Source organism: Sitophilus oryzae, unplaced genomic scaffold, assembly GCF_002938485.1.
Source record: "Sitophilus oryzae breed Bouriz unplaced genomic scaffold, Soryzae_2.0 scaffold_1307_pilon_pilon, whole genome shotgun sequence".
Lineage (NCBI taxonomy): Eukaryota > Metazoa > Arthropoda > Insecta > Coleoptera > Curculionidae > Sitophilus > Sitophilus oryzae.
The window spans coordinates 3,004,949-3,017,155 of NW_022145957.1; the positions used below are offsets into that span (position 1 = coordinate 3,004,949).

General features: G+C 36.6%; 1 protein-coding gene across 1 annotated transcript in view; it reads left to right on the plus strand.

Moving 5' to 3' along the window:
- The window catches only part of LOC115874949, a 229,193-nt gene that overhangs the window by 39,031 nt on the left and 177,955 nt on the right, over positions 1–12,207 (plus strand). The window contains exons 6-8 of the mRNA XM_030890257.1: positions 3,811–3,949; positions 4,010–4,181; positions 6,436–6,586. Coding sequence (XP_030746117.1) covers positions 3,811–3,949; positions 4,010–4,181; positions 6,436–6,586 — 462 coding nt within the window. The remainder of the gene's footprint in view (positions 1–3,810; positions 3,950–4,009; positions 4,182–6,435; positions 6,587–12,207) is intronic.

The following is a 12,207-nucleotide window of genomic DNA, read 5'->3' on the forward strand; positions in this document are numbered from 1 at the left end:
TATCTAATAGTCAAATGTGACTAAAACAATAAAAAATGTCAATGATACGTGAATTTTATAACCTATTGTTGAGTTACGTCAACCTATTTTTCTATGGATATATCATTATTCTTATTATACGAGGGAAACGTTGAAGACGCTTCTCAGCATTTTCGATGTTTTGAACAATATTTATAGCTACCAATTTGTAATTTGTCGATTACTTATTTAGGAATTTATAGAACAAGTAGTAGTTTTCACTAAAAAGCAAGATAACGCACGAAATCACAATTTTTTCGATTTTCACTGACAGTTCGACAAGCAAAACGATCCTTTAAGGCAACCGTTTTCAAAGCGCTTAGCGCAATCAGTAAAGACGCTAAGCGCGTCAGACGAGAATACCCAAATCGTTAGTTAAGTGCGCGCTCAGCAAAAATTAACGTCATATACGCTGAGCGTCTAAAAGCGCTTAGCGTTTTCTAAGTTACAGAATTCGGGCTCAGATCGTTTGTGCTGTAATGGGATAGCAAGGTAAGCTTTAGTACTTTTCTTGCTACTATACACGCTCTTTTTTTACCTGTAATCTGTGGGTGAAGTAGAATGTATTCTTTTGACCGCAGTCCATGGATTTTGTCTCTTGCGATCCATGGTTCCTGGACTAAGGCCACGTCCACCTTCTTTTCACTCATGAACAGCATCAAATCCGTCGCGGCCTCACAGTGGTTCAGATTAATCTGAACCACCCGCAGCCCTGGTTGACTTGGTGCCATTCTTGTCGTTAGGAAGCCTCGCCTTTAGATCCCCGAGACCAAATTTGCTTCCTTCCGATTTCCTCAAGCGATCTAGTGATGCTTCGTCAATGGCCGTCACTATATCCTTTCCTTTTCCGTTTGGACTGGCGACTGATAAGACTCCAGTCCTGTGTCCATAGGCTCTCATTTTCTCTCGCCAAGATCTTCATCGTTGTCTCATCCTTTTCCGGGATTGGAGAAGGGATCTATAAAGATCGTTTTTCTTAAGGGCAGTTGCGATGTGAGAATGACCTCTAGTTGGGCTCCTGGTCAGATGTCGTTGCAGTTGCGGATTACTTGCGTTAGGAAATCTCGCGACAACCTGTTGCTGCAATCCACAGCTTTGACACCTTTCTGCCATCCAGCCCCGTCGAAGAGCCTAAGACTGATCTCATCGCTGCCTCCCTCCTTTTCGGCGATAACCATCAGGATCCTCGACTCAACCACCTTTCGGGCATCATTTTGCCATCTAGATCAGCTCGATCAATGACAGCGACCTGACATTCGTCCGGCGAATCGAAGCTAGTCAAGGGTTTAGCCCTTTTTGCTACGTTTCCTTCTCCCTCGCCAGACCGACCCCTTTTAACCGGTATCTTTTCAGATTTTGGTTTTTTGGGGTCTGCTGACTTTGGAGATTCCACAATAGCGTCGGACCTCTGAAGCCTTCTCACCGATTTGGAGGCCGGCTTCTCCCCTTCCTCAGGAATCACCTCCACTTTCTTTGGTTGTTGGCTAGCCTCGAATTTGGAGATATTTCTCTTGTTGAGGTTGATGAGGTTTCTTTCCCGTTCGGTCAAGTTTTCCTCCTTCTTCAAATTCATCTTTTTCAAAAAAGTCTGAGCGTTCCGGTAGACTTTTTTGGCCTTTTGCAACGCCGCGCCGTTAGACTTTTTCTCTTGATGCTTTTCCCTTGGCCTGCGTCGGCTTCCGGATTGAGCAGCTCTTTCTCGGAGTCGGAGCCTATGGAGAGGTCATCATCGGTTGTCCCTCCGATCTCCATATTCTCCAGTCGAGAGGAGATACTCCCAGCACCTTTGCTGCCTTGGGTAGCACTCTCCTGTGCACTTGTGGCTTGGGAAAATCCAGCAGCCAAGTGTACCACTGCTGGATCACTATCGATGTGTGAAAATCAGCCCCCCCCCCCCTCCAGAATCCGAATGGGGCTCGGCCACCTCGGTGGAGGTGGGAAGATTTCCTAAAGTTAGGCTACCTCCTGGGGTAAAATGTTCCTTTTCACACCCTTCCATGTCGTCGGTTTGGTTGAGATGTTGTTCCTCTCCGCTGCTCGAGTTCGGATCGCATGCCGTGAGCTCGATGATGATGCTGTATGAGCTCTATTACCCAGCAGGCCATCTCTCCTACCCGCTGGGCGCCATTGCTGCCGTTAGCCTACTGAGACGCGTCTATGCGCAATGACGCTATTCAGCGTTTCCCATTTCACGCGAACGAGGACGCCGGCAGTTGGAATTTGTGGAATTTCCACGTTTCTTAATAATAAATAAAAGTTATTTGGTAATTATAACTCGTGTACCTTATAATATTTTGTTTCAAAATTTCACCCTTTCAATTGGCCGCCCCTGCTTTAAGCCCCGGGATCGCGCTGGCAGACATGATTATTTCATAATGTAATGATGAGAAGGTTTTTTATGTAGCCATCTCTCCGTCTATTAGTTTTTGCTTTGAATTCGATTAAAAGTGGTGCAAAATAATTTAATCTGTTTCTACAGGGTGTGTCAACGATAGAGTAAAGTTCATTATCTCATTTGTTTCGAGGTTTACAAAAAAATGTTAAATATAAAAGCTATAGAGAAGGTTAAGATACACATTTTAAAATTATTATATAGTGTACAGAGTGCTTCAAAAAAGTGTGGCCGATATAATATTTGTTTTAGAAATGAAACTTCTTTACGCGCGCTGGGAGTAACAATTGAAGGCCGTGACACACGAGCTAGCGAGACACAGCCTACGGCTTAGAAATACGTATAAGCTATACCAATTAAACTTTCAATTATACGTAATCAAGGACGCGATTTTTAAATTCATTGTAAACATGGACATATTCGGCGCCGGGCTGATTAACTGGAATTTCCCGCTGGGGTTTCAGGTGGTAGCTCTGCTGCAAAAAATGTCAAGTTGCCACGTTTATTTATTTATTCCCTGACATTGTCATTAATGTTGACTCTTTAGTTTTGTATTGCGAGTTGTTGGTTTAAATGATCCGTGTTGTGATATTTTAAGCTTAAAAATGTTTACTAGCAGACCTTGCAGTCGAGCATTGTTCTTTTTAGAACTTCTTTTAGTGCAAAGTGTACAACATAGCTTAATAGCCTTTTTAAAAAACTCATCGCAATCTTAGAATATTTTGAAAGGGAAAGCGGTAGTAATGGCCCTTTATGTTCCTTAAGTGCTGTTAAGGTGGTGAGTTTTGTTATGTAAATAATAACTGCTTATATATTTATAATTAATTTATTTTTGTTCCTTAAAATATTTTGATTAAAAGAAAATATGTAAAAGTGAGCAAACTTTTTATCATCATTTTTTCAAAGAAAAAATTCGAAATAAAAACGAAACTTTTTCACCCTATATCTCCGAAACTGAGCATTTTAGGACATACATTTATACGAACTTTTTTACTTATTATTTTTATCTGTAGAATATGCTGCCGACATTTCCGGAATACAGTTCGGACCACCCTGTATAAAGGCTAGCACAAATGTTGGTACAATATCAAGTTTATTATAGTGATTTTCTTAGCTGCGTATGGCACAGATCTTTACTCAGTGTTGCCACAAGCTTATTTTTCATCGGGTTAGATAGCGGAGTTAAATTGCTTTACAAAGAGGGGGTAGATCTACCCCGAATGGGGTACCTGTGGCAACACTGCCGCTATCACTTTTCCCCGCGCGTCATGGCCGTCTAGCTGCCGTCATGGCTGTCTCGCGAACGTCATGGTCGTGACACTCGGCCTTGAATTTTTACTCCCAACACGCGTAAAGAAGTTTCACTTCAAAAATCTTAGTTTAACTTTAATATTGTTTAGCATATACCTTACGAGCCTACAGATTACGACGAAATGATTCGGGAAGCAGAAAAAGATTTATTGAACAGCAAAACAGTGTACGAAATCGGCGCCGAGGAAGACCAGGACATTGTCGATCATTACGACGATCAAATGGATGGTATTTTTCGATGATTATCTAATACGGAACACAAATTACTTTAGACGTAATATGTTGCAGATTTTGGTGATGAGTTTAATATATATCAAGCTGCAGAAGAAATGCGTGTAGGATCACCCGCCATTCAATCCAGAATTCCAGTGACTACGCCAGGACGTACTCCTACACCAAACAGGGTGAGATCGTCTGAAAGAATATTCGCAGAAGAAGGAGATTTTGTTTTTAAAAGGAGGTACATTAAATTGCGGTTTCTTAAAATATCTAAATAATTTTATAGATAGACAGTGCTTTTTTTAAAATGTAAATATACATAGTACCCCAGTCAAATTAGTTAAAAAAAGGCCTATCGGTGGAAAAAATTCCCTCGGTTTTGAAAATGGTTTTAAACGATTCCTCTAGACTTGAGCTGATATGTGTCAAAAGTCCCCGAAGACAGACGATGAGCTCGAGGAGTGGGGAGGAGTTAAATGTCAATTTCTTCACTTTTTCGCTTATATCTCGGAAACTATGACATCTACCGAAAAACATTCTATGTATAAAAATAAAGCTCAAAAACAAAATTCTCCGAACTGTGCCCTTCAAAAATTTGGGTACTAAATCAAATGGCATATTCCAAGTCCATACAAAAACATTTCTTTTCATTGGACGTTTATCGTTCAAATAGCGTTGAAAAAGTACGATATGATTTTTCAAATAGTAAGTATAACTTTTAGTTTACAGGGTGGGTCAATGGAAACTTTCCACCCCAATTTTTCTCGTTTAAAATTAAAATTTGAAAAAACGCCCGGACACGTCGATTTAGTTTTCGAGGGGGAAAAGAAAATATCATAAAATCACTTTCACACCTATAACCTCAAAGGCGGGGGCGGCGCCACCCCTAAATTCTTAAATGGAAAGGGGGGCCGAGTGATACCTCATGTAAAAGGTCTTTCGATTCCCTTTTTAATGATATAGATATCATGTACTTTCGTTCAGTAGTTTTAGAGATTTATTGATTTAAAATAGATTTTTTAAATTTATCAGCAAAGTAGTGAAAAAAACGGTTTTTATTTTTTTCTCTCTCTGTATGTATTTTTTGGCAAACTATGTATACTAAATATTAAGCTTTTAAATAAAAAAGCTTCAAAAAAATTATTTTTTAAAATTTCTAAAAATTTTCCCGGTTAAAATTGAGCATTTTTCACTTATTCCGAATTGAAAGATTTTTGGGCGTGGATCGATGCAGATTGATTAGTTGAAATTTTTAGTATACCTAGTTTGCCAAAGAATACATACAGAGAAAGAAAGAAATATAAAAACTGATTTTTTCAGCCACTTAGCTGATAAATTAAAATCTACTTTAAATCAATAAATCTCTAAAACTACTGAATGAAAGTACATGATATCTATATCATTAAAAAGGGAATTGAAAGACCTTTCACATGTATCACTCGGCCCCCCTTTCCATTTAAGAATTTAGGGGTGGCACCTCCCCCGCCTTGGGTGTTATAGGTGTGAAAGTGATTTTATGATATTTTCTTTTCCCCCTCGAAAACTAAATCGACGTGTCCGAGCGTTTTACCAAATTTTAATTTTAAACGAGAAAATTTGGCGTGGAAAGTTTCCATTGGCCCACCCTGTATACTGTGATTTTATAAATTTTAGACGTGATGCGTTCACACAAATCACTCCTTGACTGCGCAGTTATTTGTTAACATGGATAGTGTTTTCTGTTAATTCATTTTGCTTTATATTTTTGTGTAATTAAAAGAATCAAAACCGACATTATGTACATAATATAATTATTAAAGAAACAAAATAAATAATAATACATTTATAAAATAATAGTGAATTATTATGTTGCTGAATTAATTTTTGTTTCGACAATAAGAAATACCTTCATAAAATTCTTCATTTATAATGAAAATTAAAGCATCTTTTCTTTAATAACATAGAATTTTTGTAATTTAAATTTCATAATTATTACTCGATATTGTACAAAATTAAAAAGTAATTTGAAACACCTACTGAATTAAAAAAGTAAGCGATACATACAAATTTAGACTTTAATTGGATTTTAAATGCGAAAATGAGAAATAGTGTTAATTTTGTCAGCCCTGTATTTTTTAAAAGGTTAGACCTACGAAAAAATGCATTCAACCAATTTTGTAGAGAATTTTCTGAGCTTCAATTTCTGTATAGGGTATTTTTTCTTAGGTGTCATATTTTCCGAGATGTAAGCAAAAAGTCATAAAAGTGACATTTAACCTAGTTTAGAGAAATAATTTAAAACCATTTTCAAAACTGTGGGATTTTTTTCCACCGATTTCTCTAATTTGACTGGGCTATAGTGCTATTCTGCTGTGTTCACTCTTAAGCTTCATTCCGAACCTTAAAAATAGTGGAATACATATATGTGTGCTGGTATAATGTTCTTTGCTAGAAGTAATAAAGCATGGTCGAAGCAAGATGGAAGCTATTTTTTAATTTCCATTTGTATTTCACAGGACATCGCCATTTGCTCCAATACAACCGCCACCAAAAGAAACACAAAGTAGGCCACTACAACATTCATTCGAAAATGAAGACTTCGGAGAACGGGACCCGGTAATGGTACAGATCTTTGAGGAAGCAAAATCAGCGGTTCAAAGTATAGACGTAAGTATTGTAGAGATAATAAAACGTATGGAAATTTTGGACTTGGGAAATTTGAAGAATACACTCTGTAATCACAGAGAGTTATTTACACGAAACAAATACATATAATATATGTATCTGTAAAAAGAGAGCATTTAAATGACGCTAATCAAAGATAAGAAATGCTGGTTGGCTTTGTTAAGTTCGACCTGAACAATTTCAGGATTTTCTTCTTCTTCTTTCTTCTCAAACTCTCCTTTACAGGAGAGAGTTGCGTTGCCTAGGCTGCCAGGGCCATTCTGGCAAAGTACTTTTCTGCTTTTCTTTTTTCTGGGTAATCACGTTTTACAGACTTTCACTGATTTATCTTTCTTAACGACTAACAATTATTGAGGCTATTAAACATGTTGCTTTAAGCTCTGCGACTATTCAGTTATGCATGCACTCTAGGAGTACTAAGCCCCAATAATTACTGTGCATTTCAAGAAAATGTGACTGGTACATTTCAAATTTGCGACTAATTTTTTTTTCTTGATTATAAGGTTAATGTTAGGCTTGTTATTAGTAAATATTTAGAGTTTTAAATTACTAACATTCAAAAACAAAGCGATTTGTTTTATGTGCTCTGTCTTGTTGAATTTGAAAAGGATGTCATGCAGGGAAATCGGTTTTTGCTCTCATTGTCGAAATAGGAGTATAATATTTTTTGGTGATTATAATTATGTGGACAAGCAATTATCAAATGAAAGACATCAGCAACCTCTCCACACTGACACAAATTGTCTCTGTTGATTCTGATTTTATAGAGATGTGACGGGGATAAGCAATGGTTTGATCTGAGTCGACACATGGTGGTTATTTGTTGCTTTGTCAAGGATTTGTATTGTTTGAACCATGGAGTATGGCCTATGTATATTTGTATTGTTTGAACCATGAAGTATGGAGTATCACCTGTATGGCTGCTGAACTGTAGTGCAATATTCTTTCCCTTTCGTTCTAACAATCGTTACAAATCTATCTTTCCATTTGTTGTATATGAATTTTTTTATTTTTCATATAAAGGTTTTATAATCTGCTTTGGGTCTGGATATATGTATGGGAGGGTAGGAGCCGTCCAGCGTTGACCAACTTGTCTGCTTCCTCATTTCCATGAATGTTGGTATGACTTGGTATCCATGCTAATTGTACGTCCCTTTTGTTTATTAATTTCCTTCTTGTGACCAGTGTTAGTTCGTCTGTTTCAGCGTCTATTCCAGTTTTGCTTATCTGCTTTCGGGCACTTGATGAATCAGAGAATATGTCTGCCTTGGCGATGTTATATTGTTCTATTTTAAGTAGGGCAATGTATATAGCATAAACTTCTGCAGAACAGATAGAATGAAAGTCTGGCATTCGACCTAAGTGTCTTAGTTCGCTGACTTAGAATACCCCCACTCCAACCTTCCCGTCTTGATCTTTTGAGCCATCTGTATAAATAAATACACTGTTTGGCCATTCTTCCTTTGCAAGATTCATAAAACTTTGTTCATTGTTAGTCTCCTTTCTTAAATTCATATATTCTACCTTAATAGGTGTAATCTGATCTTCCAGAGTGAATAAATAACAGGGACGATTTGGAAGGACCCTTACTTATTCCAATATTCGAGTAACATAATCTAGTGCTTCTACAAGAGGAGGGGCTGTCTTCCAACTGTTTGGAGCTTCATTATATCTTGCATAGAGTTGTATGAGCATGTTTCCAATCGGATTTTCATACGATAAAACTTTGAAAGCCTGCTTTTCAGGATTTTAAAAAACGCACCGGTTAAACAACCGCCGCCGCTCGCCGGATGTCTTGTGAAGCTCTTACTTGTCGGAAACGAATCGCAACGAACTGAATGGAAGAAATTGCGGCCGAAAGAAAAAGATACATTTCAAGCTAGGCGCGCCCACTACGCCGAACGGAATCCGTTCGGCATAGTGTGCGCTCTTTTTTCCCTTTTGTTTGTTTCGTTTCGTTTCCGACAAGTGAGTGACAAGCTTTAGCGTACCGTGTGGTGCGTCAGAACACGGGACATAGGAAATCCAATGTTAATTTTCAAAAGGTCAAATAAACTAATCTAAAAAAGTTAAGGATATTTTTTTAGAAAAAATGTGTTATAGCAATTAATACCTATAAAAATATATGTAGGGTAGATGTGGGGTAGACTCAATAATTTGTTGTTTTATTTTACGTTGGGAATAAATGTTGGTAGTTATTAAAATTGTTATAAAAATTCTAATAAAAATAGATAAGTATGTAGTAATCAGTATTCATTAACACATACATCCGATACGCTACTGAAGCAGGTATGTCAAATTAACGTATCTAAATTCTTTGACATCTGATCTTTGACAAGTAGTAAATAAAAGCTAAAATGCAAGAAAAATATATAATTTAGTTAATTTAAGAGAATTTCATAAATGATCGGTTTACTACACGTATGTATATTATAGAGTCACTTACTAGCGAAAAATTGTTCCATTACTTCACTCGACTTTTGCCGAGATCTACCGCACGCTACACAACCAACTAATTTAGAGTCTTTTTCGATAAATCGCGATAGTGCCACTGTTAATTTAAGTTCTGCCACAATTTCCATCTAGATTTACTACGTTTATACAACTATCAGTAGTAGAATAAATAATAAATAACATAAAATAAGCTCCGTAAAGACTAACAAATCCACAAAATTTCAAATCAAATTCAAATGTGTCAAATGAATCGTCAAACAGAACTGTCAAGGATCTCCACTCTAGAGTCCTTTTTCCGCCCATGCATGAATACATGAATAGCATTATGCTTTTTTCTTAGTATTCTTATTTAAAGATCATCGATAATATGAACAGACGTCATTTAACGGTAGAGGAAGCAAATCAAGCCATTGTTTTGCTTCTTGGCGGTGCGCGACAGATCGATGTGGCTGATCGACTTAAAATCACCTAAAGTGTAATATCTAGACTTAAAACCGATTTAATGAGACTGGATCTGTCATGGAGAGGCATAGGGAGAGTACAAATGCTAGGGAGGATCGAAGCTTAATGAGAGGAGCTAGGATGGATCCTGCAAGAAACTACACGTTGCTCAGCCAGGACCTTTTGGCTGCCAGCAGGTTACGTATTACCCCTCGGACGGTCTTAAATCGATTAAAAAAAGCAGGTTTACATTGCTAAAAAACATAAGACGCCCTCCGTGATCCTCCAATGATGTCGTGAGCATAAATTTCACCTGTCATTGTACCTTCACAGACATACAATTCCGTTCGACCTCCGTAGAAAATTCTACCCCACACATTACACCTCTAATTCCAAAGAGATGCCCTTCTTGAACATATCGGTCGTTAAGTCTTGTATTTCTTATTCTCCACACATGAACTGTGCGTCTGTCAGTACGAAGACAAAAGCGGCTTTTATCGCTGAACATCGCAGTATGCCACTTATCATTCCAGTTAGCTCTTTCATTACACCAGAGCAAACGTTGAGCTTTATGACCTCAATCTGACTCTCGCGGTCAACGGAGGGCGTCTTATTAGCCTATAGCAATGTAAACCTGCTTTTTTTAATTGATTTAAGACCGTCCGATGGGTTATACGTACTCTGCTGGCAGCCAAAAGGTCCTGGCTGTGCAACGTGTAGTTTCTTGCAGGATCCATCCTAGCTCCTCTCAGTAAGCTTCGGTCAGAGAAGAACAACCGTAGAGAAGCGACAAAACGAATCCCGCCTAAAAATTTGGAGTGGGAGGTAAAACGGCCAACTGTCATCTCAACGAATTTTCGGAACACGACTTAACTTATTGGATTCAAACAACCCGTTTTTAAAAAAGATTTATTTTTAAATTTAATTTAACAAGTGGAGAAATACGTGTTTACAGCTCGACAACAAAGCTCTAACTGAATACAAATACAATGAGAATTAACGAAGTTAACAATAATGCTTGTCTCAGCGAAAACAGAATTAAAGTCTTTTTCATATGATCTTCATGGTAAAGGGTTGTGTAACACCTCCCCCTAAGATTCGAATACACAGCTTGGCTAGGGTAGTCGAACATCTTCTAGTGCTACATCCCTCTTTTGTGGTGTAGGTGTGTTCCATTTCTTCCAGGCAACGTAGATACAGACGATGAAAAGCAGAACGTATATACCCATTGTCCACGCACTTGGAATTGCCGATACTTTTTCGAAAACTAATTGTGGTTTATTGTCTTTTATTTCTGATTTTAATTTATACAATTCGGTCCAGGTTTACATTGTCTATATGGGCACTAAGATTGACCGAATGTATAAAAAATGTATTTTCGTGAAAATCCGAAAACAGAAAAGGTTGTGTTTTAAATTTTATGGTTTTTTGACTATTGGTTATCAGTTCATTGTTTGTTTTCACTTGGCAGTTCGACGGTATTTCTAATAAATACGTTCCAATTATGCGTACACTTTCTTCTTGCTGAAGACATTTCAAATTTATAATTTCTTCAAAGGGCGTCACGTATATCCAGTTATTCGATGAACTTAATTGTTTTGAGAATGAGTGGGAAATTTGTGCTTCAATTTGATGGCACTGCGATAGGTTTTGAATTTCATCTAACAGCTGTACGGCACAGGAATCATGGTCTTTGACTTCTCTTTGACATCGGACTCGTCGCAGATAAACAGCTGGTCTCGGATATCATGGCATTTGTTGGTTTGAAAGATGTAGTGCAATTTGTTTTTTAATAAAAATTTATTTTTAGCTATTACAACCTTAAACAAACTCTTTACAAATACTGGTACTGAATAAAGATGAAAATAATCAAAATTTTCTTTAAAGGTTAATGGAATTTTGAATAAATATGAAATTCTATTATTTAATAATTAGTACTCAACTTCAATAATTTTTTCGTATATGAGAATATTTTCAAATGTAACGTTTAACGGCATTTTATGGATTCCAACAATATTTTGAATATTAATTAGTTCATTGAATAGATCTTCAGTTTTCACAATACTGGAATGAAATATTCCTGACTTAGAGAAAGCAATAGAATTTTCGATATCTTGTAGAACATTATCGACAATTTCATAAATATTTATTAATTGAATGAGTGTGTCTTTAATAAACATCGAATTTTCTCTATAAACTGCCCCTTGAACTATTTGTTCTATTTGATTGATTTTAAATTCCAAAAGTTTTTCGTTGTGTAAAATTTGTTTAACAGTAGAATTAAATTTATTTATCACTTGAGCGATAAAGAATTTTGTTTCAAAATATTTTCCGCCAAATTCTTTTGATTGGTTTGTAGATTATTTATTAATGTGTTGTATCTTTCGCCATCGGATGCGTCTAAATTTCCACTGATAGTTTTAAATACTGACCCTAAAGCATTTATTAAGCCTCGCTTTATTCTATCAGATCGTGGTATGATCTGATTTATTTCTGAATTTACTCGCTCTTGTAAAACGTTTAAAATATTTAAATAGTTAATTGAATCAAATGTATAATTTTTATTTTGGTATATTAACAAAGTTAAATTATTACTTTTTATATTAAGCGTATTTATTTCTAATATTAAAGGATTTAAGTCATAATAATGAATCAGCGTAAATGAGCTTTGCCGTAATTTTGCCGTTCCAAGTTTTATCGGAATTATA